Source organism: Hyaena hyaena, unplaced genomic scaffold (genome assembly GCF_003009895.1).
Source record: "Hyaena hyaena isolate Hyena2069 unplaced genomic scaffold, ASM300989v1 scaffold_5, whole genome shotgun sequence".
NCBI classification, from domain to species: Eukaryota; Metazoa; Chordata; class Mammalia; order Carnivora; family Hyaenidae; genus Hyaena; species Hyaena hyaena.
The window spans coordinates 7,892,187-7,918,201 of record NW_024080637.1 but is presented as its reverse complement, the minus strand read 5'-3'; the positions used below and the strand labels follow the sequence as shown (position 1 = coordinate 7,918,201).

Genomic DNA, 26,015 nt, shown 5'->3' with positions numbered 1-26,015 from the left:
TCCCTATCACATTCCCCTTATCTTTACCTGGTTTTCTACTCATTGTTCAAAATGTCCCTTTGTCCTAGAATCCTTTGCTGACAACTCCCCCCTGTTCTTCCAGTCTGAGTCAAGTGCTTACTACTCTGTTTTGCCTTTCTGGGATCAGTGAAGTCAGGAGACAGACTCTAGAGTTTTGATGTTGCTGCTCTCTGGATCAAAGCCCACTAATTGAAACTCCATATATGAAAGTGGATGAAACCTTCAAGATTATCCCTTTTCTCACAGGGAACTGGTCTCCCAGCCTTATACGTTTTGTTTGTTGCTGAAGCACCTACTCCATGGAAGGGTTTGATAGGAAGGGCAGCAATGTTACCCATGGACTCCTGGATCTCTCCACCTGATGACCTGTGGACACCCCAAATTCACTTCATCCAAAATCAAAATACTGGAAAGGTCTTGGGTTTTTGAATCAGAAAAACCTAGGTTTAGCTCTGCACTTTACTTGTTATGTGGACATTGGGCAAGTTATTTCAAATCTCTGAACCTTAGTTTCCTCAACTGAGAGCCCAGAGATTTTGGAATAGGGGAGTGCTATGGTCTGTGCTTGTTTTAGAAAGATCCCTCCTGCAGCTGTGTGGGGGATGGGCTGGGGGGCAAAACCAGAGGCAGTTCAGAGGCTGCTGAATAGAAGTGTTTTTAATTACCTCAGCCTCGGCCTCCATTGCACACTCTCCACTGTGACCCCAGAGCCAACCTCATGCTGTTGCCTAGCAACTCACCTGCATCACCCAGGGATCTGAAGCTGGGGCCCCACTGACGATGGGGAAATGGCCAGTTTAATTACAAAGTCTCAGGGGAATCATGCATCCGTTCATTCCTCAAATATTCACTGGGCTCCCACCAAGTGCCAGACCCTGGGCTAGGTATTGAAGATTTAGAGATTAATAAAACACTGTCTCTTTCCTCAGAAAACTCATAATGTAACAGAACGGATAACCAAATGACCTATGATGAGTGAAAGAAGCTACATAGAAAAAGACATATTGTTTGGTCACAAGCTGTCACTGAAGAGTATTTAAACAAAGGAGAACCATGATCAGATTTTTGTGTGAGAACAATTATTCTGGTCTCTGTGGAAAATTGCATTGGATTGGATGGGGAGAGAGTGGAGGCAGGGAGACCAAGAAGAAACCTGCTCCAGGAGTCCGAATGAAAGATGCTGAAGCCTAGAGGATAGAGGGTAAGGAGAGGAAGGGAATTTTTTAGAAATCAATGACACCTGGGTACGTGGGTGGCTCAGTTGGTTGAGTGTCCAACTCTTGATTTTGTTCGGTTCAAGTCATGATCCCCGGGTTGTGGGATTGAGCCCAGCATTGGGCTCCATGCTGAGCATGAAGCCTGCTTAAGATTCTTTCTCTTTCTCTATACCTCTCTGCCCCTCTCCCTAGCTCTTCTGCCCGCTCTGTCTCTCACTCTCAAAAAAAAAAAAAAAAAAAAAAAGAGCCTGGGTGGCTCAGTAGGTTAAGCATCTGACTTCAGCTCAGGTCATGATCTTACAGTTAATAAGGTCAAGGCCCACGTTGGGCTCTGTGCTGACAGCTCACACTCTGTCTCTCAAAAATAAAATAAATGTTAGAAAAAAGAAAGAAATCAACAACACCTATCTGCTTTCCATTTTACATATGCTGCTAGAAATAAAATTCCCAAAAAGATAGAGATCATTGTATTTTATTTTATTTAAGTTTATTTATTTATTTTTGAGAGAGAGAGAAAGAGAGAAAGCAAGCATGAGTGGGGTATGGGCAGAGAGACAGGGAGAGAGAGAATCTCAAGCAGGCTCTACACTGTCAGCACAGAGCCCAATGCAAGGCTCAGACGCACAAACCATGAGATCATGTCCTGAGCAGAAACCAAGAATCTGACACTTAACTGACTGAGCCATCCAGGCAACCCTATTTTATTTTTAAACTTTAAGTGCAGATAATTAAACATATTACTCCGTTCTCTTCTTTTGTTTGGTTTTTGTTTTTGTTTTTGTTTTTTTTAATATTTTTTTATTTATTTCTAGGAGAGAGAGAGAGAGACAGCGTGAGCAGGGGAGGGTCAGAGAGAGAGGGAGTCACAGACTGAAACAGGCTCCAGGCTCTGAGCTGGCAGTCAGCACAGAGCCCGACGCGGGGCTCGAACCCACGAACCACGAGACCATGACCTAAGCGAAAGTCGGACGCTTAACCGACTATGCCACCCAGGCGCCCCTCCGTTCTCTTCTTTTGAAGGCCTATCTCTTGTTTTATTTATTTATTCATTCATTCATTTATTCTCTTTTTTTAAACGTAATCTCTACACCCAACACAGGGCTTGAATTCATGACCCCAGGATCAAGAATTGCATGCTCTATGAGCTGAGCCAGCCAGATGCCCCTATTGATTCTCTTTTACCCCCTTTCCTCTCCCCACCCCTGCAGGTAACTCTTTAAAGTGTTGATTGTGCAACTGCTTTATATTGTTCTTATAAAATGTGTCTTTTCTGTTTTTTTTTTAATTTTTTGAAAAAATGTTTATTTATTTTTGAGAGAGAGCATGAGTGGGGGAGGGGCAGAGAGAGAGGGAGACACAGAATCTGAAGCAGCCTCCAGGCTCTGAGCAAGCTGTCAGCACAGAGCCTGACACAGGGCTCGAACCCATGAACCATGAGATCATGATCTGAGCCGAAGTCAGACACTTAACCAACTGAGCCATCCAGGTGCCCCCAAAAATGTCCGTTTTCATATTGTGCTCACACATTTTACATTTATGTAAATGGTATTCGATTATGTATCTCGCTGTGTATCTTACTTTTGCATAACACAGTATATTTTTCAAGATCTACCCCTGCTGCTATGTGTAACTTTCGTTTGTTGACTCTAACTGCATGCTAGGATTTTACAATTGGATTGACAATACAATACCATAGAAAGTGCTCTACCATGGAACTGAGGAACTTCAGCTATAACCTCTGCATCCCTACCAACTTGTCATGTGAACTTGCATAAGTCCCTTCCCCTAGTTGAGTCTTAGCTTCCTTACTTCTAAAATTAGAGGTTCCTTTTACCTCCAATTTCCATTCAATCTCTCATTTTATACACAGGAAACTCTAGTCCAGAGTGTGTGACTTGATCAAGGTCACAAAACAGTTATCAATAGCTTAGCCTATTTATTGAGTACCAGGTATGGTGTTAAGTGCTTTGGATATACAAATAAATAAGCCCTGCTTAGAACCTACTCCCAGGGCCTTTAAACAGAGCTGTGCTAATTTTCCAAGAGCAGGTGCAGAGATAGCCTGTGAGCACCAGTCAGAAGTAGTAGAGATATTAATAGGACATAGCTTCAGATAGAATCTAAGGCAGCACCTCCGCTACCCTAGTCAGGCCCCACAGCATTCCTGACCTCAAGAAAAGGAGAGGTTGGGTATATAGCTTCCTATTTGTTAAGGTTATTTATTGCCATAGCATTTTCCAGTAACGGATTTAAGAAAAAGAGCTCTTATCTGTCTGTATGCCTAATATTATACAGCAGTAATTGCAGAATAAATAAAATTTTATTTATTAAATAAATATTTAATTTTTATATTAAATTTTTATATTAAATAGATTTTATATTAAATAAATATTTAATTTTAATTTATATATTAAATATTTATTTATTTACTTATTAAAGTTTTTTTTAAAGTTTATTTATTTGTTTTTGAGAGAGAAAGACAGTGAGCACAAGCTCAGAAGGCGCAGTGAGACAGGGAGAAAGCGAGAATCCCAAGCAGACTCAGCGCTGTCCGCACAAAGCCTTGATTGCAGGGCTAAAACTCACCAACCACAAGATCATAACCTTAGCTGAAACCAAGAGTCGGGCAGTCAACTGACTGAGCCACCCAGGCACCACTAAAATTTTATATTTTGCTTTTAAAAAATGTTTTTGTTGTTGAACAATAAAACAGGTACTGTTGATTATGTATACTGTGCTAAACACCAAGCACTTGGCACGTATTACTTGGCTTAATCTTCATTACAGTCCCATGAGGTAGGGGGTACTATTATTATCCATATTTTAAAAGATAGGGAGGGGTGGCTGGGTGGCTCAGTCGGTTGAGCATCTGACTTCAGCTCAGGCCATGATCTCATGGTTTGTGGGTTTGAGTCCTGCATCGGGTTCTGTGCTGAACGCTTGCTCAGAGCCTGGAGCCTGCTTCAGATTCTGTACTTTTCCCTCTGCCCCGCCCCCACTCACACTCTGTCTCACTCTGTCTCTCAAAAATAAATAAATGTAAAAAGAAAATTTTTTTTAAAGGTAGGGAAACAGAAGTACAGAGAGATTACTTGTCCTAGGTCGCTGGATTTCAAGAATTGTGAATGCAATTCACAGTAGAAACAGTTTATGTTGCAATCTGGATCGCGCATACCTGTTTCACAATACTACACTAACCCTTACTATATGTCACCTACTCTTATATTTCTATTCAATTCCTTTTCTTCCCCCATGCTGGTCTATGACCTATTAATGGTCTGCAACTTGCAGATTGAAAACAATACCGTAGGCGATATATATACCACAATCCTAACAAAATTACACAAAATGTGAAGTCAATCACACTCTGTAATGTGAACTTTCATGTCCTGAGCACCTGCTCTGTATCAGATTCCATGCTGCATGTTAAAGACATGATCTTACCCTCAAAGCACTGAGACACTCCTCAAGGAAACACAGGTAGGTAGGCAATGACAACACAGCAGTGGTTCTCAATCCTGGCTGCATCTTAGAATCACCTGGAGGATGTTTAAAAAGCACTAATGTTGAGGACCTATTCCCAGACTTTCTGACTCAACTGATCTGGAATGGGACTAGACATCAATATTTTTTTTTTTAATGTTTTATTTATTTCCAGGAGAGAGAGACAGCGTGAGCAGGGGAGGGTCAGAGAGAGAGGGAGTCACAGACTGAAACAGGCTCCAGGCTCTGAGCCGGCAGTCAGCACAGAGCCCGACGCGGGGCTCGAACCCACGAACCGCGAGATCATGACCTAAGCGAAAGTCGGACGCTTAACCGACTAAGCCACCCAGGCGCCCCTAGACATCAATATTTTTTAAAAACTCCCCAGGTGATTCTAAGGTGCAGCCAGGATTGCAATACAGCATTAAGTACTATGTTAAAGGGAAGCTTAGAATAGGCACTCCTAGCTACCTAAAGATGTTGAGAGGGGCAGCTGGCTGGCTCAGCCAGTGAAGCATGTAACTCTAGATCTTCAGGGTTGTGGGTTCGAGCCCCAGGTTGGGTGTAGAGATTACTAAAAAATAAAATTGAAAAAGGGCATCTGGGTGGCTCAGTTGGTTGAACGTCCAACTTGATTTCAGCTCAGGTCCGGATCTCAGGGTTGTGGGATCAAACCTCACATCAGGCTTCATGCTCCAAGTGTGGAGCCTGCTTGAGATTCTCTCTTTCTCTCTCTCTCCTTGTGCCCCTCTCCCCTGCTTACCTCTCTCTAAAATAAAAAAATTAGGGGCGCCTGGGTGGCTTAGTCGGTTGAGCGTCCGACTTTCCCTTAGGTCATGATCTCGTGGTTCGTGGGTTCGGGCCCCGCGTCGGGCTCTGTGCTGACCGCCAGCTCAGAGCCTGGAGCCTGTTTCAGAGTCTGTGTCTCCCTCTCTCTCTGACCCTCCCCTGCTCACGCTGTCTCTCTCTCTCTCCTAGAAATAAATAAATTTTAAAATAAATAAATAAATTAAATTAAATTAAAAAATTAAAAATAAAAATAATTTTTAAACCAATGTTGAGAAAATCATCCTTTGAGTTGGGTTTGTGTGCTGGATACCTTCTGTTTGGCTTTTGGAACCACTGTCCACCTACTGTCTGCCTAGTACACCGAACCTGTGGAGACTAAGTCCATTGGCTCCTTTGCTCTCTGGTTTCCACTTTCCACTTAGGTGTGGGCCAACACCCATGCACAGGATTGGTGACAGGGAGGGCTGGATAATTAATTTCCTGGCTACTTCCTGCAAGTTTCGCTTGTGGTATGAACCTTTGTTTTGTTTTTTTCTAAGCTTTTTTTTTTTTTTTAATTTATTTTGAGAGAGAGAGAGAGAGAGAGCGAGAGCGCAAGTGCACGGACAAGAGAGGAACAGAGAGAGAGAATCCCAAGCAAGCTCTGCACTGTCAGCACAGAACCCAACCTGGCTCCATGCTGGGCTCCATGTGGCGCTCCACCCCCAGAACGGTGACCTCATGACTTGAGCTGAAGTCAGTGCTTATCCTACTGAGACACCCAGGTGCCCTTTTTGAAAACAAGTGTCCCTTTCACAATGGCTTGATGAACAGTACTCTTCTAGTTTCTGCAGTCTCTCCTCCCTCTACCCGCCCTTTCAGGTCAAGGGGTGTAACAGCTCACATAGTTCTTGAACTATCCCTTGTCTTCCTCTATACTCCACCCACATGTTTGAAACTAGTCCCTTTGTAAATAAACCTTTGTCTAATTGTCCTAATCTGAGCGTGTCATCTGTTTCCTATTGAGACTCTGACTGATAAAGCCTGGAAGCAGGATGGGAACTTGCTAGAAGGATAAGGAAGGGAGAAGAAATGGCAGTGGGAGCAGCATGAGTAGTACCAAAAATGCATGAAAATATTGTATTTTTGTTTGATTCTCTTAATTGGTTAAAGACAAATTGCTAAGTCCAATGTTCAGTTCTCGGCCCTGATCTTGATTTATCAGCAGCATTTGGCTAGTATAACTGCTTGGTAAAACAAAACAAAAAATTTAAAATTTAAAAATTAGGGGTGCCTAGGTGGCTCAGTCAGTGAAGTGTCTGACTTTGGCTCAGGTCATGATCTCACAGTTTGTGGGTTCGATCCCTGCATCAGGGTCTGTGTTGACAGCTCAGAACCTGGAGCCTGCTTCCGAGTCTATGTCTCCCTCTCTCTGCCCTCCCTGCCTCACACTCTGTCTGTATCCGTCTCTCAAAATTAAAAAACATTAAAACAAAAAATTTTTAATAACTAAAATTTAAAAATTAAACAAACAAAAAATATAAATAAATAAATAATAACTCTATCTTGGAACAAATTCGTCACTTGGCCTCCATGATACTGCACTCTATTGATTCCTGTTCTTCTAGCTACTCTGTTAAGTCTCCTCTTCTGATTCTCTCCCACTTTCCTGACGTCTTCTTCATCTCCCTGATGCTGAATGTTGGAGTCCCAAGAACTGTTCTCAGTTCTCCTGTCTATCTACACCAACTTTCCATCACTATTCAGTATCCTGGCTTTAAACACTCCATATACTGTCCACTCCCAAATTTATATCTTTAACCTAGAGCTTTCCTCCACATCCAGATTGAGATATGCAACCTAACTAGAGAAAGGAGTAGTGTCTGGGGCTGGCTTCTAGAGCCAATTGTTATTTTTTCAGGAATTTGTCCAGTCTCTTGTTAAACACGGCCATTACTAAAAATTAAATTATGTAAACTTAAAATTAAATAAATTATATTAAAAGGTAAAATTTAAAACTCATAATTTTCTAATTTATATTTTATTATTTTTTATGCTCTTGGTGTTATTTACCTCTATTCTTTCTGTATTGTGGAAATACTATATCATGGTGTAGTATTCTTTTTTTTTTAATATTTTTATTTATTTCTAGGAGAGAGAGAGAGAAAGACAGCGTGAGCAGGGGAGGGTCAGAGAGAGAGGGAGACACAGACTCTGAAATAGGCTCCAGGCTCTGAGCTGGCAGTCAGCACAGAGCCCGATGCGGGGCTCGAACCCACGAACCTCGAGATCATGACCTAAGCGAAAGTCGGGCGCTCAACCGACTAAGCCACCCAGGCGCCCCAATGGTGTAGTATTCTTATATCTTTTCCTAACTCCACATTCAGTGACATTATGTTGGTAGCTCCAAAACCAGCCACAGTGAGAGTATTACTGCAGAAATTGGCAAAATGTTACCAGAGTTTGACCTATTACTACGTTGATTGCCTAAACTTAAGAAAGTGATATAAAACATTTTAATAATGCAGATTAAATTTAGATTGCACTGTGGCTGTAGCTATTACACTGTAAATAACATAACAAAATTGAGGAACTATTCTTCCAGTATTGAAAAACTACTATCTGAGTCAGCAAAGCAATCATTTGTGTCATTGACTAGTGAAGTCTTTATAGTTTCACTTTCATCTTAGTATTTTGTTTTTGTTTGTTTGTTTGTTTATTTTTAAGTTGGCTCTACACCCACTGTGGGGCTTGAACTCATGACCCTGACATCAAGAACCACATGCTCTACTGACTGAGCCAGCCAGGTGGCCCTCATCTTACTGTTAATGTGAACAAATATCAACCAATATTCACCTTGGAACTATACTTTTAAATTGCAATTTTTATTTTAATTCCGCTATAGTTAACATACAGTGTTATATCAGTTTCAGGCGTACAATATAGTGATTCACCAATTCTATACATTCATCATGTAAGTGTACTCTTAATCCCACTCACCTATTTCACCCCTTCACCCACCCACCTACCCTCTGGTGATCATCTGTTTGTTCTCTGTAGTTAAGAGTCTGTTTTGGGGGCTGTCTCTTTGTTTTTCTTGTTTGTTTGTTTTGTTTTTAAATTCCACATATGAGTGAAATGATGTGATATTTGTCTTACTCTGTGACTTATTTCACTTAGCATTATACTCTATAGAGGTCATTGTTGTTGCACATCCTTGCAAAAGGCAAGATTTCATTCTTTTTTATGGCTGAAACTTGAAACTGTACTTGTTCAGGAATTGCCACAGATTAGCCACCATTAGCTGGCCACAGATACAATTTGGCAGAAATCGTCAGGCTCTGTCAGTAGAGCCTGTGACTCTTGATCTTGGGGTCATGAAGTCAAGCCCTATGTTTGATGTAGAGATTACTTAAAGCGCGCGCGCACACACACACACACACACACACACACATTTGGCAAAAATCAAAGCATTCTGTTACAATAAATTTGCCATATGGATTTATTGTTTTTAATGTTTATTTATTTTTTGAGAGCAAGAAAGTGGAGGCAAGCAGGGGGCAGAGCTGATGTATGTTCCACCCTGATAGCAGAGAGCCCAATGTGGGGCTTGCACTCACAAACCACAGCCGCCAAGGCTCACCTGTGATAGAAAGTATTATTGAAGTAGTCTTCCCTTTCCAAGTTTTTCCCTTCTGTATTTTCACTTATCTTGGGTCAAAGGCAGTCTAGGAAAAGAGAGTCCTCCTTTTTTTTATTTTTAATTTTTAAAAATGTTTATTTATTTGAGAGAGAAGGAGACAGAATCGGAAGCAGGCTCCAGGCTCTGAGCTGTCAGCACAGAGCCCTATGTGGGGCTCAAAATCAGGAACCACAAGATCATAGGGCTCGAACTCACAAACAATGAGATCATGACCTGACCTGAAGTCGGACACTTAACTGAGCCACCCAGGCACCCTAGACAGTTCTCCTTTGGATGTATCATCAAAAGGTCAATTATTGCCTAATGCTACATCACAAACGCCTACTTGTTCACCTCACCTTCTCTCATCCTATAGGCCTTTTATTATCTCACATAATCACAAGAAGGGTGAAACGGGAATTTCTGCTACCTTCATTTTGACCTCAGTCTGTACTTTCACATATTGATTAAGTTCTTCTTTCCAGCTTATCTTTCTCTTTTTTTTTCTTAAATTTCTGAGAGAGAGAGAGACAGCGTGAGCAGGGGAGGGTCAGAGAGAGAGGGAGACACAGAATCTGAAACAGTCTTCAGGCTCTGAGCTAGCTGTCAGCACAGAGCCCGACACGGGGCTCGAACTCACAATCCATGAGATCATGATCTGACCCGAAGCCGGAAGCTTAACCGACTGAGCCACCCAGGCGCCCCGTTTCCAACTTATCTCTTAACTGAAGCAAAAGACTCTGTGGGCAAAACATCCCAATAGGAACCCAAAATACCCCCTCAAGCAATCAGGACTGCCCTGAGCCAGCAAGACCCCATGGAGACTGACCTCAAGATAATGATCAACCTGACCTTTACTGACCACCAGCGTGTACACACCCACCATTGTCGCACATTTTCCTTATATAAACCTAGAAGTTATTTTCAGCACTTTGGAGACAGTCTTTGAGACGCTGATCCATTGTCTTCCTGGTGTTGGTCTCACTGAAATAAATCCCTTTCCTGTTTCCCCACCACTCTCTGACTTTGGATTCTGTCAGCTGCCAGCGGCTGAACCCGATCTGTGTGGGGACTCTGGAGCCAGGTGCTCTTGCACCCCTGTGCCCTGGTTACAAACACGGTACAAGGTGTTTTGAGAGAGAGAGAAAGACCACATTCGCGTAACTTTTATACTATATTGTTACAGCTGTTCTCTTTTATTATTTGCACTTGTTAATCTCTTACTGTGCCTATTTGTAAGTTAAGCTCTCTCAGGTGTGCACAGGAAAAAACAGCTTTATATAGGGTTCAGTACTATCCATGGTTTCAGGCATCTATTGTGGGTCTTGGAACATATCTCTCATAGATAAGGAGAGAACTACTAAATTTTAGTATTTGTGAATCATGTGCCATGCGTCATTTAAATCGGTAAATGTTATAATACACTTAAGTGGGTGTATGCGCACATATGCACACACACACCTTTTTCCCTTGGTGCGACAGTTGTCAGACATTGACCAGCATACCGCTGCCAGTAAGCCACTAAAACTTAACAGGTCCCAAACTGAGCTATTGATTTTCCATCCCAAACCAGTTGCCCCTGTAGGTATCTTCATTTCAATTAATGGCAAAACTTCATTCTTCCAGTTGCTCTGGCCAAAACCTTAAAGCCACCTGCGACATTCAACTATCAGGAAATCCTTTTGCCTCTACTTTCAAAATATATTCAGAATCGCACTACTTTGCACCACCTCCACCGCCATTACTTTTGTGTAAGCCTGCATTTTACTTCACATCGATTATCGCAATAGCCTTCTGACTGGCCTCCTTACTTCAATATGGTTGTCAGAGTGATTCTGTTGAAATATAAATTAGAAATGCCATTCCCCTGCTTAAAACTCTCTTTTTTTAAATTTTTAATGTTTTATTTATTTCTGAGAGAGAGAGAGAGAGACAGCGTGAGCAGGGGAGGGGACAGCTTGAGCAGGGGAGGCTCAGAGAGAGAGGGAGACACAGAATCTGAAGCAGGCTCCAGGCTCTGAGCTGGCTGTCAGCACAGAGCCCAACGCGGGGCTTGAACTCACAATCTGTGAGATCATGACCTGAGCCAAAGTCGGACGCTCAACCGACTGAGCCACCCAGGCGCCCCTAATGGCTTCACATCTCAGATTCCAAGCCAATGTCTTTACAAGGGCCTGTAGGGCCCTGCAGTATGTGCCCCCTCCCATCCTATTACCTCTCTAATGTCATCCCCTGTTACTTTTCCCTCATTCAGTCCACTGCAGCTATGCTAGCCTCTTTACTGTTCTCTGCACACATTAAGCATGCTTCTGCCTCAGGGCCTTTGTACTTGCTGTCTCCTCTATCTGGAAAGTTGCTCTTATTTTCCCATTGTTTGCGCTCTTTGGTCAGGTCTTTGCCCAATGCCACTTTCTCAGTGAGGCCTCTTGATCATTCGAATTAAAGTTGCAATCTCTCCCCACCCTACCACTATATTCTCCATCCCTCTTCCCAACTTATCACCATCTAATGTGTTATATGTATGTTTCATATTACCAACTTGTATTATTCTTTCTCCCCCTACTAGAAGGTAAGTTCAAGAATTACTGTCTTTTTTGGTCTGTCTTCTTAACTACTATATTCCTAGCCCTTAAAATGTGTTTTGTAGATAGTAGGTGTTCAATTATCTGATGAATGAACAAAACATTTATAAGTATTCTAAATGCCCATTAGGGGCGCCTGGGTGGCTTAGTCGGTTAAGCGTCCGACTTTCGCTTAGGTCATGATCTCACGATTTGTGGGTTCGAGCCCCGCGTCGGGCTCTGTGCTGACTGCCAGCTCGGAGCCTGGAGCCTGTTTCAGTCTGTGACTCCCTCTCTCTTTGACCCTCCCCTGCTCACGCTGTCTCTCTGTCTCTCTCTCTCTCCTAGAAATAAATAAAACATTAAAAAATAAAATAAAATAAATGCCCATTAAAAGCTTCTTTGAGGTTTTATAGGAGATCCAGGAGTGAGTCCCTCACCCTTCCAGGTGTTCAGCTAAGAACTGTGTGTGTATTTGTCTCCCACTTGTATAGATAGACCATTTGGCAATAGCTGTGCTCTTTCAGAAACACAAAAAAATTCGTAGTGGTCTGAAAATAAAATGACAAAATATACACTGATGGCTAAAATCAGTAGCATCTCATATCAGATTCCAGCATAGACAACTAATGAAAGTCACCAGAAGGTTTACGAAAAATGAATATTTACTGACTAGCTAATGTATGTCAAGGGGACAAAGATAATTCAGATATAGTCCAGCCTGCCCCCAAGGCCACGAAAACAGACAGCTGCACAATATACCATCAGCCCACCAAGAGGAAAATGTAACTACAAAGGCATCAGAGAAGAGAGAGTGATTTAGTACCACAGTGGGGTGAAATCTGAACTGTGTTCCAAAGCATGAATAGGGGAGAAGGGTAGGCCCCAGAAGAGAAATTTACAAGTGAGAAACACTTCACCTCTAACTTTTTTTTCCCTTGCTTAGTAGAAATGCCTGCCTATCTGGATTTTACAGGAAATAGCTTGGCTGAGCTTGCAAAATTCTGCATGGAGCAGAATTTGAGAACTCGTGGTTATTGGGACATCCAGGGAAAGGCTGAGTGAAAGGGACAGATGGCAGGAAGGGAGATCAACATCTTCACGGGGCAGAGTAAAGGGGGAGCCATTTAATACCAGAGGAGCATCACGGGCTCAAGGCTCCCACGGAGGTGGGGCGGAGGAGGGAGTGGGAAGGCAGGGGGCACTTTATTCCTGTCTTGGCCCTTGTCTGGAGCACCATTTCTCTGTTTTTCCTCTTCTCCTGGTAATGCTGTCTGCTCCTCAAGAGAGAGTCACCTTGGCAGTGTAGAAAGATCGCATGTTCTGAGTTTGAAGGCCTGGATTTAAGTCTCATTAACTGTGTGCTTTTGTGCCCATCTTCAAAATCTTTGCTCACCACAGCATGGAGAGAGGAGTCCAAGCTCCTAGACTTGGCACTCAAGACCCTTCTCCATCTGGCCTCTGATGGCTGTTCCCACCTCATCTATACTCTACTCGTCTCATCTCAACAGCCAAGCTGACTCTTGTGAAGACTCTGCCCCTTCACAGACACTGCTCTCTCAGGCCAACATCTCTGCCCTCCCCTTCCCCAAACTGGAGAATTCCCCTTCCTCTTTGAAGATACAGTTCTAGTGTTACCACCTACAGAAAGGCTTTCCTGACTACCAGGTCAGCAACTGTCTCTAGGCCTCAAAAATGCACAGTTTCCTTTACCTCAGCATCTAGAACATACGCACTCTTTCTCCTTTCTATCCACTCTCTTTGGAACAGCCAGAGGTATCTTTCCACACCTACACCATAGGACTCACTGCCACTACCCTGCTTTAAATAACAACAACAAACCACCCTCATTTCTTGGCTTAAAGACCATAATCTTTACTGTGGCCTACCGGGTGCTGTGTGGCCTCACCCCTACCCGCCTCACTACCTTCCCTTCTTACCCTTTGCTCTTTCTGCTCCAGGCAGGATAGCCATCTTTGTTTCTCAATGCACCATGTTTTTCTCTCACTCAGGATCTTTGAACTTGTTTCCTCGTTTCAGCCTGCTCAATTTCTACTTCTTCTTTAGAATGCAGCTCAAACTTTCCTCTGGGAAGCCCTCCTTGCCTGCTTCTACCTTCCCTACCAGGTTAAGTTAGATGGTACTTAACGCAGCAGTAATTATAGACCTATTTATGAATTATTTACTACCTGTCTCCCTTTGGGTAGGGACTATCCTGTCTTGTTCATCACTGCGTAAGAGAAACCTAGAGGAGAACCTGGCATAGACCAGGTGCTCAATAAGTGTTTGTTGAATGACTGTTGGAATGCTTAGCCCTTACTACATTACATAAAATCTCCAGTGTACCTGGTTTCTCATGAAAGCGAACTTTGGCTGCCTCCATTTCGACCTCAAATTTTCCAGTTGGGTTCTTTCATCCACTTTGTCTCTTGGTTCAGGTGGAAAGCAAAGCATCCCTGGGTTTGGGATGTGGGAACCCAAACTGACAGCACAAACACCCTCTCAAACAATCAGGACTGCGCTGAGCCAGCAAGACCCTGCCTGTGATGGACTCCAAGACAATGATCAACTTGACTGTCACTGCCTATGTGCACGTGCCCACCCACTTTGGTCCCACATTTTCCTTATATAAACCTGGACGTATTTTTGCCACTTTGGAAACAGTCTTTGAGACACACTAGCCCATTGTCTTCCCAGTGCTGTGCCCACTGAAATAAATTCTTTTCCTGTTTCACCACCACTTGTCTTTCTGCCTTTGGATTTTGTCAGCAATAACAAACTTGGTCTATTTGGGACTCTTGCAAGCTGGTGTTCTTGCACCCCTGCATGCTGGCTACACTGTCACAGCAGCCTGTGAGCTCCTGAAGAAGTAGTACAGCGTCAGCACCCAGCACCATGCTTGGCATTTTGTGGGGCTCAGCAATGTGGTGTTTAAATGGTGTGTCCAGGGGCACCTGGGTGGCTTAATTGGTTAAGCATCCGACTTTGGCTCAGGTCATGATCTCACAGTTTGTGGATTCAAGCCCCATGTTGGGCTCTGTGCTGACAGCTCGGAGCTTAAAGCCTGGTTCAGATTCTGTGGTCTCCTCTCTCTCTGGCCCTCCCTGCCCACACTGTCTCTCTCTCAAAAATAAGCATTAAAAAGAATAAACAAATAAAATAAATGGTGTGTCTGTCCTGATGGGATGGAACCCCCAAATGTGAGGTGACCATAGGGTGGAAGTCTGGCACAAGCAGTGAAAGAATTCACCAGAGGCAGAACAAGGCAGCTAGAAATTTATTGAATACACAGCAAGGGAGCAGCTGGGTGAGCAGCAAACAGACAGTGGGTGGGGGCTGTTATTTTTATTTGTTTCTTTAAGGTTTATTTATCTATTTTGAGGAGGGGAGGGGCAGAGAGAAGGAGAGGGAATCCCAAGCAGGATCTATATCTACACTTTCAGCGTGGAGCTCGATATGGGGCTTGAACTCATGAACAGTGAGAGCATGACCTGAGCCAAAATCAAGAGTTGGATGCTTAACTGAACCACCTTGGCACCCCACATGGAAGCTGTTTTTAAAGGGGAAAGACAAGGAGGTGTGGCCACATATGGAATTTTCCCTTTTTTGGTAACTGTGCCTAGCTGTAAGTAGCTCATTGGTCCGTTAGGGCCCATGGGTATTTTGAGGTGGGTCCCCTGATGAGCCTGTCTGTATTCAGTCAGGTGGTCACCGTGGCCCTTTCCATGTTCCATCCTTCAAGCCTCTTTGTCTAAAAGTGGCCTCAACAACTACAGGTTTTCTGAGTGTGGGAGACGTTGTAATGGTTGCCCAGATTTCCCCTCAGTAAAGACCTGAGACACCAGCTGCTGGGAGTGCTGTCAGTGGAAAACATTTAACTGTCAGCCCCTCCAGGGACAGGATCCCCTTGGCTCCTGTCACATCCTTTCTCAGATGGCCCCACATCCAAAGACAGGTGTAGCAGGGATATAAAGTCTTGGCCTGGCCATTTTCATTTATCTGGGGACTATTCTGATGGGCCGTTCTAGCTCCAGAGTCCCCATGAGATCAACCAAGACTGTCCTTGGGCCTGCATGGAGATCTGGACTTGTGCCCACTCCTGTTCTCACCCTCCTTTCCACACGTGTTGATCCCAAGGGGGCTCCCTCATAAATTCCTGCACTGCAACCTCTATCTCAGCATCTGCTTCCCCGGAACCCAACCTACAACAGGCCCTCTGTCCTCTCTTCCCTTTCTCTGTGTCATCTTTTTCAGGGAAGGTACACATTCATTCACCTAAAGTTTGTAGGCACCATTCAGCTGACAAAGCGTTTTGATGTGATGTAGGCCGGGAGTAAACGGTCAAGAAAGAATTCTTGAGACTTATCAGTGCAAAAAGTGCTCTTATTAAAGCCTGACTCAGGACCCGTGGGCAGAAAGAGCTGCACTGGAATTGTGAAGAGTCACTGATTATACACTTTTTAGTTACTGGGGGTTAAGGATAGCTTAAATCTCCAAGGAATTTGGAAGTAAAGCTTTCAGGATCTTGAGGGGCTAGCTGCTGCTATGATTAGGTTATTTACTACTGCCTAGCAAAATATCAGCCTGGAGACCCTTCAGATGTGCATCAGTGGGCTCTATGCTCAGGAGGTAATTGCAAATTTATCTCAAGGCATGTTTACAGCTATCAGGGAAAGTGACACTAATAAGAGCAAAGCTATAGAGGTAAAGCAATAAAGTCCTCGAGAGAGCTGTAGAAGTGCTACAATCTGTAAGCTTCAGGAATTCTGCCTGGCGACAGAGCAGCACCAAAGTCTGGCATTTGTTTCTTTTTCCCCCATCAGTTTCATCTCCATTTTTTCTATTACTCCCGTTCTATATTGCCTAGGTGCGTCAGGAAGGGAGGCTAGCTCCACTGAACTGACGGAGAGGCTGAAGCCCAGACAAGTGGCCTGGTCAGCTTAAGGCCCCTGAGCGAATTAAAACCTGAACTCTCAAATCGAATTTTTCACCACTCTTTCCCTACTAGGTCTCTGCATCCTGAAACAAGACGCAGCCTCATTGCAACTGATCAGAATGGTCTCAATAGTCAGAAGCCTGAAACCACGGCTCTGGGATCGCAAACTCGCGCGCAGTCCAACGCTCCCGCGGTGCAGATGGGAAGACTGAGGTCCAGAGCCCCGCACGCCACAGCCACGGGGCAGAAGGCGAGGGGGCGCGTCCTGCCTCGCCGGCCCCCTGGCGCCGGTGCCGCCTCCGCCCGCCCCCCACGCTGGGTCCCCTAGCCAGGATTTTGCCCTCGCAGAGCCGCCAGCTCGGGAGCGAGTCATGGTGGGTGCGCTGGTGGCGGCGTGGCTGCTCCTGTCTGCCGCGGCCTGCGCGCAGCGGGAGCAGGACTTCTACGACTTCAAGGCGGTCAACATCCGGGGCAAGTTGGTGTCGCTGGAGAAGTACCGCGGTTCGGTGAGTGTCCGCCCGCGGGGCCGCGGCGCAGCCCGCGCAGGGCCCGTTGCGGGAACCCGAGACCCTGCGGGTGTGGCCCCGAGGGGGCCCCGCAGCCCTGCCCTGGTTCCCACTCCCCCGGGCATTCCCACCGGAGTGCGGCGCCCCCAGATCCTGAGCGGAGTCAGTCCCGCCGACTACGTGGCACGGCCCCCGGCGCGCAGTGAAACCCGAAACTCTCCCAGCCGACGCCGACTTCCCTCTCAGCGACTCTGGGCTGTGGAATCTGGACTCTCCCAGAGGCTGCGAGCCTCGGCTAGGCCTTTGTCAAGCACCGGTCAAAAGGCAACCGGAGCATTCTGGCGCCTTTGTCTCTCCCATCCCCAGTTTCCGCTCTGGAACTGGGATTGTTGCTGATACTGAGTGCAATGAGAACCCTGTGGAAATGAATATGCAGTGCAGGGGGAGTTAGCAATTAAGGTGCACGGGGACCTTTACACAAATCATCCTAGAGAGAGGACACGAAGGCCCAGAGGAAAGGTTATACAGCTCTAGAAAGCACAGAGCCTGGAGAGAACACCCCATCCATCTGTGGGCTTGTCTAGGCAAACTCCTAAGATGGCAGCTCGAGCTGAGATACAAGAGTCATCTAGGCTAACTGCTATCTCATTACCAAGTCTCTCAGAGAGGACGCAGAGAGGAAAAGTGCCTGGGTGAATCTTTGAAATAAGAGTGAGTTTTGGCAAGACCAAAAAGAGCATTCCAGGCAAAGAACTGTTCATACCAAGGCTCAGAAGCAAACAAACAGCAAGAAGTACGGAGGAGGAGTGGGTGGCCTTCAAGCAGATATGCTTGAAGGAGTATAAAGCATGAGGCTGAGTGGTGGAAGATGAGGCTGAAGAGAGTAGGGAGGGACCAAGAGGCGCCTTGAACAGTATATTCAGAGGCCTAGATGTCACACTGTGTATAATGAAGAGCACTCAGAGTCCCATTTCTCAAGATGGCCCTAGGGCCTTGGTGTGGGAAAGGTGACGAGTTGGTAATGAACACATAGGTACAGCATCCAGATGTGGATGGACCACACAAAAATGGTCTTCAGCATTCTTTTCGTGGGAGCAAGTCTTTACTGAAGAAAGTACTTTCTGAACCTTAAAATGCCCAATTATGCTGGGAGTCCTGGGGGCAGTATTCCTTGTCCTGATTGTCCTCCAAGGTATTATGAATTTCAAATGAGAAGACAGTGTGGAAGCTCTTGGTAGAGTGCTCCATACCTGTTTTTGGTGGGCTCCAGCAGGAAACTCATCCAGGACTGAGGACAAAGAGCCAATAAGAGTAGTGTCCATTCCCTGTCAGGCCTCTCCTTCCTTGTAGTGTAGCTTGACAGAGAGCCCCAGGTTTAGCACTTGACTAGCTCTGGTATTCATTCATTCATTCTTTATTATTGTGTACCTACTGTATACTAAGTACTAGGCCAGCCTTTGGGATACAGTGGCAAACAAAGCAGACAAGTTTCCACTTCAATAGAGCTTATATGAAATGGAGAAGAGAGAGGAACAGAACAGGAACAGAAATGAACAAGGTAATTCCTCGTACAGTGGTAATCGGTGCTAGAATGGAAATAGAACAAAGTCTATTTATTTTCAGAAGTAATAAGGCACCCAGGATGTGAAGAACAGAAACCCTGGAGACAAATGACCCAGAGAAGTGATCCCAGAATTCTGAGTGTTTTTATACTCTCGGTTACTAGTAAATCCTAAAAAGGGTGGGAGTGAGAAGCCAAGAAATCAATCAGAAAGAAATTGGAAAAAATTAAAAAAAAAAAAAAAAGAACAAAGTCACACACCTGCTAAAAGATAAGAGTGAGAATCTGAACATAGGCAGTCCAGCTCCAGAGCCCAAGCTCTTAGCTGCCAGGGTTAGAAGGAAACCAGAAATAGTCAGTCCAGGGAAGCTGTAAATGATTCTGTGAGTTAACCCAAGTTAGGGCTACTGCTTAGTCATTCATTCACCTGTAAATAATTACTGGCTCATTATATATATTTTACCACAGTCTTTTTAAAAATTGAAAAAGATTTACTGGCTCCCACTACATGCCTGGCACTGGCTCCAGCCCTGGAGACAAAGCCATGAGCAAGATTTGTATAGTTTATGCCCTGAGGCTAACTGGGAAGGCAGTCATTTAGACCAGTGTTGAGTATGGATGAATGGGTGACTACCTGTGAATGTGTTTATCTAAGGTGTGAGCTTATGTACATGTAGGCCTGAGTGTAGCATGTGTGCAAATGATTTATTTGTTTCCTTGCTTCTGTGTGCACACCTGAGTCTGTCTCTATGTTTGGATATGCATATATGTAAATTAACTATGTGTATTTGGGTGTGTCTGTCCATCCATATTTTGGTCAGTTTAAGGAGAAGCTTTTTGGTTTCAGGTATGGAACTAGAAGCAGATTTCCCTCCTTCCAAGGGGGGGCAGACATACAGGACGTGGGTTAAAAATAAACAACTTTTAATGCTCTCATTGCCCAGGGATCCGGCAGAAAAGAAAGAGGAAGACCCCTAATTAAGGAAGAAAGAGAGTTAAGGGTCCCAGTTTCTCAACACCACAGGCAAAATATGACATGTTGACACAAATGGGGAAGGTTGTTCTAATGGCCTGTGGCCCCATAGAATGGCCCCTTCCTCATCTGGTAGAGGCAGAGTAGGGGAGTTACAGCTCAACGGTTCTCATCATTCAGCCCAGTAGTTCTCAACTGGGGGTGATTTTGCTCCCCACGAGACATACAGCAATGTTTGGAGACATTTTTGATTGTCAAAACTAGACATCGGGGTGCCTGGGTGGCTCAATTAGTTAAGCCTATAACTTCAGCTCAGGTCACAATCTCATGGGTCATGGGTTTGAGCCTTGCATTGGGCTCTGCGTTGACAGCTCAGAGCCTGAAACTTGCTTCAGATTCTGTGACTCCCCCTCTCTCTGACCCTCTGCTGCTCATGCTCATGCTCTGTCTCTCAAAAATAAATAAACATTTAAAAAATTTTTCAAAAAACTAGACATCTTGTGCGTAGAGGCCAAGGATGTTGCTAAACATCCTACAATGAATAGGAAAGCCCCTTCATAATAGAATTATCTGGCCCAGTGGGGCACCTGAGTAGTTCAGTCCATTAAGCACCGATTCTTGATCTCATGGTTCGTGAGATCAAGCCGGGTCTCGGGCTCTGCACTGATAGCTCAGAGCCTGCTTGGGATTTTGTTTCTCTCTCTGCCTCTACCCTCACTCACACTCTCCTGCTCTGTCTCAAAATAAATAAATTTAAAAAAAAAAAGAATGATCTGGCTCCAAATGTCAATAGTGCTGAGGTTGAGGGGCGCCTGGGTGGCTTAGTTGGTTAAGCGTCCGACTTTCGCTTAGGTCATGATCTCACGGTTCGTGGGTTCGAGCCCCGCGTCGGGCTCTGTGCTGACTGCCAGCTCAGAGCCTGGAGCCTGTTTCAGTCTGTGACTCCCTCTCTCTCTGACCCTCCCCTGCTCACGCTGTCTCCCTCTCTCTCTCCTAGAAATAAATAAAAAACATTAAAAAAAAAATTAAAAAAAAAAAAATAGTGCTGAGGTTGAAAAACCCTGCCTACCCTGAGCAGTTTGTGCCTGTGCATGTCCAGTGCCCCAGGCTATCTCTGGGAGGTGGCCCTCTTTATGGAACCTGCTAGTATAATCCCAGCTCTTCCAAAAAAGTGGCCAAAGAGACAGAGCTGGGCTGCCCAGACATGGGGTAAGATTTAAGAACTCTTTAACAATGTATAACAGCCTTGGTGCCAAAATTCTAATTGCTGTCTTGTAATCGAGTTCCATCAGCCAGCTTTGCATTTATCACCTAAAGGGTATAAATAAATGCATTTAGTATAAGGTGATAATAAGTTTAAGGATTAGTCTAGTGCTTCAAGAAAGTGATAGTTGTGTGCAGGAGGGAGAGGTGCAAAAAGGGATTGCAATGGGGTCATTTTATGAAGAAAACCTATGTCTATCTCTATACCCATGCAGGCAACTGTGTATGTGTGCACACTTACTTATTCATTCAGCGCTTTCTGAGACTTTTCCATATGTCAGGCCGAGAGGTGAAGAGGACATTGCTCCTGCCTTCAGGGTTCACAGTGGGTTTCTTAGAAGGGTTTATTACTCATGTAAAGTGATGAGTGCCAGTTGACTGAGCTAGAAATTAAACCCAGGTCTGACTTTCCATTCCCCCCGTATTACCTCCTTTTTTGTTTTAATTTTTGTTTTAATTTTTTTTTATTTTAGCAAGAGAACACACCAGCAGGGGAGAAAGGTTGGGGGGGAGGGTGGCAGAGAGAGAGAGAGAGAGAGGGAGAGAATCTTAAGCAGGCTCCATATGCTCAGCGCAGAGCCCGACATGGGGCTCAATCTCATGATCAAGAGATCATGACCTAAGCCAAACTCAAGAGTTAAACACTTTACCAACTGAGCCATCCAGGTGCCCCCACATTATCTCCTGATGTGAGCTCACCAGTGTGTGTGCCTCTCTGTGTAAATGTGTTATGCGTGTTTATGGGCATGTGTGATATTTTTGTATCATGGGCATATGCATCCCCATTTATGTATATTGTATGCTTATTCTCATGAACGTTTGTGTATGTGTGTGCACACATATCTGCAAGCCCCTGAACGTTTGATTTCATTTTTGCCTATGTGCATGTGTTCGTGTATTTGTGAGAGCATTGCACATTTATGTATGTATACATTGTGCTCTTGAATATATGAGAAAGCGTTAATTGTTGGGGGGGGTCACCATGGGAGCATGTTGGGCGTGTGCAAGTGCATGACTCTTCACTGGGTTGTGTATGTATCCGGGTTTTGTTTTTGCCACCCAGGTGTCCCTGGTGGTGAACGTGGCTAGCGAGTGCGGCTTCACAGACCAGCACTACAGAGCCTTGCAGCAGCTGCAGCGGGACCTGGGGCCCCACCACTTCAATGTGCTTGCCTTCCCCTGCAACCAGTTTGGCCAACAGGAGCCCGATAGCAACAAGGAGATCGAGAGCTTCGCCCGCCGCACCTATAGTGTCTCCTTCCCCATGTTTAGCAAGGTCGCAGTTACCGGCACTGGTGCCCACCCTGCCTTCAAGTACCTGATCCGTGAGTCCTGATCCTTTCCTTCACCTTCCCTCAGCTGGCTGAGGTCATGGCTCCCTGCGTAGCATAAGCTACTTGCTGATCGGGTGACCTGTGCCCCTTTCAGACCCCTGCATATAGGTTCATGGTCTGTTCCAGCACTCATATTTGAAAATGAGCGGAGACGTCTTCCTGCCTGAGAATATCTCTACCCCTGCTGCCTTGAAGTTCTCCCTCAGGGTCACTCTAGCAGACTTCTCTGGGGTCTTGTCTTCATACACAGGGATTTTAAAAGGAGACTGAGGCCCTCAGATTTAGTCAACGTGAATTAGTCGAGCTTATGGATTTAGGATGGAGAAACCAAGGGCAGACAGGGGATGCCACATGCCTTGAGAAGGCTGACCAAGATGGCTGACAGGTATCTCCTGTCCTGAGTTAGGGGCAAAGTCTGTAGACCATAGAGGGAACCTTCAGAGCTAAAATACCAGATCTTAATATTTCAGAAATAGGACCCCTCTGCATCCCCAGAAGCCTCAGAACTGCAAAATGAGGTCACGGGCCAACCTTATCATTATGGTACTGTTTCCTTCCTTGGGCCTTTCTCTTCCTTTGGGGGCTCCATTTTTGTCTCTGTGCCATGCTTCTGATTGCCTTCACATCCCTCACTACCAACCCCCACCCATTTTCCTGGAGGAGTAAATGAAAACAGTGTAGCAAACAAAAGATCTCTTACTGCGGCAGATTTAAATGTTATCCTACTGGTCAATCCTAATATTTGCTTTTTATTCCCTTTGTGTTTCTATTAGTACCTTTCCAGTTCCCATAGTTATAGATCAAACTTAACTGTGCTTTAGTAGCAACTGGGGAACTCTTAAAAGTGGTTTAGTCTAAGACCCTACTGAAGCAGGGCCCAAGAATCTGTTTACTTTAAGCACCTCCCCCCACTCCAACCACCAAGATTCAGATGCAACCAGTCCACAGACTAACATTTGGAAACCATTAAGATTTCCTTAGAGAATAGGGTACAGACTATTTAGTAGCTTGAGATCATTAAGAAAGGAGGATCTGACACTGCTTTATCAAGTACTTCACAGAATCCTAAAGCAGAGGTTCTCAACCTTGGGGCCATATTGACATCTCCTAGAGAGCTTTTAAAAAAGTACTGATGCCTGAGGGTGCCTGGGTGGGTTCTGTCAGTTAAGCATCTGACTCTTGGTTTGGGCTTAGGTCATGATCTCAGAGTTCATGGGATTGAGGACCCTGCATTGGGCTCTGCACTGACAGCATGGAGCCTGCTTGGGATTCTCTCTCTCCCTCTGCCCCTCTTCCAATTGCACTTTCTCTCAAAATAAATAAATAAACTTAAAAAAAAATTAATGATTCCTGAGTCTTACCATGAGAGATTCTGATTTAAGTAGTCTGGGTTGTGGCCTGGGCATCAGGTTTTTAAAAAGCTCTCTAGTTAATTCTAAATAATAGAACAACTTGCTTCAAGGGAAGGATGGACACCGATAGTGGAATTCCAGGAGAGCGGGGCCCCCGGGAAGCACATTTTGCTTTCCTTCTTCCTTTTTCTCTAGAGACTTCTGGGAAGGAGCCCACCTGGAACTTCTGGAAGTACTTAGTGGCCCCAGACGGAAAAGTAGTAGGGGCTTGGGACCCAACTGTGTCGGTGGAGGAGATCAGGCCCCAGATCACAGCACTCGTGAGGAAGCTCATCCTGAAGAAGCGAGAAGACTTATAACCACTTTCTCTTCTCTCCCACTGTCCCATCCCCACCCCCCCACACACACACACCTTGGATGGTGACCAAAGCAAACTCAGTTGTGCTCAATGGTGCTCGGAGGGAGGGCCTATGGACTCTCCTTACTCCACTTTTATCCCACCTACCTTGTTATTCCTATGGGAGGAAATATCTAGTATTTTGCATTCGAGTCTTAGAACAATGTATAGGAACTCCTGGCCAATGAGAGCCCTTGACCAGTGACTCACCAGCCAATAAGTACCTCTGGCCCATGAAAACATGTGGCAAATAGAAGTATATCAAGCAATAATCTATAAGATGGGACCAATTCCTACCTCCAGGGCTGTTGTGAGGATGAGGATGAACGACCTATGAAAGGTGCCGAGGGCAATGCCAGCTCACTAGGAGGCATTCAATAAATGTTTTTAGCATATGAACCAAAAATTAACTTGTAATCTATAAAAACTTGCAACCAACATGAATTTCTAGCCATTGAGAATCCAGGCCAAAGATTTATTTGTTGTTGTAGTTGTTTTCCTCTGTATTATTTTTTTAATTGAAAAAGTAATGCAAATAGATTGTAAAATAATACAGGAGAATATTAAATGAAAATAAAAGTTTCACGGCGCCTGGGTGGCTCGATCCGTTAAGCGTCCAACTTCAGCTCAGGTCATGATCTCACAGTTTATGAGTTCAAGCCCCACACTGGGCTCTGTGCTGACAGCTTAGCCTGGAGCCTGCTTCAGATTCTATCTCCTTCTCTCTCTGCCTTTCCCCCACTTGCACTTTGTCTCTCTCTCAAAAATAAATAAACATTAAAAAAAATTTTTTTAAATGAAAATATCTCCCTTGTTTTCTGTATCTCACTCCCTGGAGGTAGATAAACACTGTTAGCAATCTGGTACAAAGCCTTCCTAAAATTTTTTTTAAATCAAGCCATTCATTATTGCCCAATTAGAGCTCACTGACCAAAAGTACACTACAATAACAAATAGGTAAAAGATATGAAGAGATCATTCACAAGATAATGTAATTGGATAATAAGAATATGAAAAGATGTTCAGCCTCATTAAAGTTGGAAAGATTTTTTAAATGATAATACCCATAGTTGGTAAGGATGTGGGGAAATGGGCATTCACAGTAACTGTTGGTGGGACAATTAACTGACATAAGTTTTTGGAGGGTGATTTGGCAATATCTTTTAAAACAAAATATTCATGCCCTTTGACCCATCATTTTTCATCCCAGAAGTCTCCCCAATTGTGCAAATATATATGTACAATATGTATGTACACTGTTTATAATAGTGAAAATCGGATGTACCTCTGTGTCCATCAATATGGTCTGATAACAAATTATGGCACAAATCCAAATGGTACACTAATACAGTTCTTAATATGAATGAATTAGATTTATTTCTTAAAAATATTTTTAAGATATCTCTGCACCCAAGCAACATGGATGGAATTTGAGGGTGTTATGCTGAGCGAAATAAGTCAGTCAGAGAAGGACAAATATCATATGTTTGCACATACAGGAGGATTAGAAGGAACTTAACTGAGGACCATGGGGGAGAAGAAGGGGGGAAATGGTGGGGAAGAGGGAGAGAGGCAAACCATGAGAGACTCTTGAATGCTGAGAAACAAACTGAGGACTGATGGATGTGGGGGGAAAGGGGGAGATGGGCATGGAGGAGGGCACTTGCGGGGGTGAGCACTGGGTGTTACATGGAAACCATTTTGACAATAAACTATTTGTAAGAAAAAAAAATTAAAAAAATAAAATTTTATCAATCAAAAAAAAAAAAAAAGATATCTCTACACCCAACGTGGGGCTCAAACTTACAACCCCAAGATCAAGAGTCACATGCTCTACGTGCTGAGCAAGCCAGGTGCCCCAAAATGAATGAATTAGATTTCTGTATACCACCATAATAAGTTTTCCAAAAGTGAAAAAAGGGCAAGTTGTAAAACAAAATGAATACATGTTCACACATACA

General features: G+C 44.4%; 1 protein-coding gene across 2 annotated transcripts; it reads left to right on the top strand.

Moving 5' to 3' along the window:
• Nucleotides 1-816: 816 nt before the first annotated feature.
• On the top strand, nt 817-24,685 carry GPX7 (glutathione peroxidase 7). Of its 2 annotated transcripts, XM_039237977.1 has the most exons (4): nt 817-1,222; nt 16,741-17,174; nt 22,035-22,296; nt 23,853-24,685. In XM_039237977.1, exons 2-4 carry the CDS (start codon nt 17,040-17,042, stop codon nt 24,014-24,016), a joined length of 561 nt encoding a protein of 186 aa, XP_039093908.1. In that variant the 5' UTR covers nt 817-1,222; nt 16,741-17,039; the 3' UTR covers nt 24,017-24,685. The 2 variants fall into 2 exon arrangements, with proteins under 2 accessions (XP_039093908.1, XP_039093913.1); XM_039237982.1 differs by lacking the exon at nt 817-1,222 and having other exon boundaries at nt 16,735-17,174.
• The last annotated feature ends 1,330 nt before the right edge of the window (nt 24,686-26,015 follow it).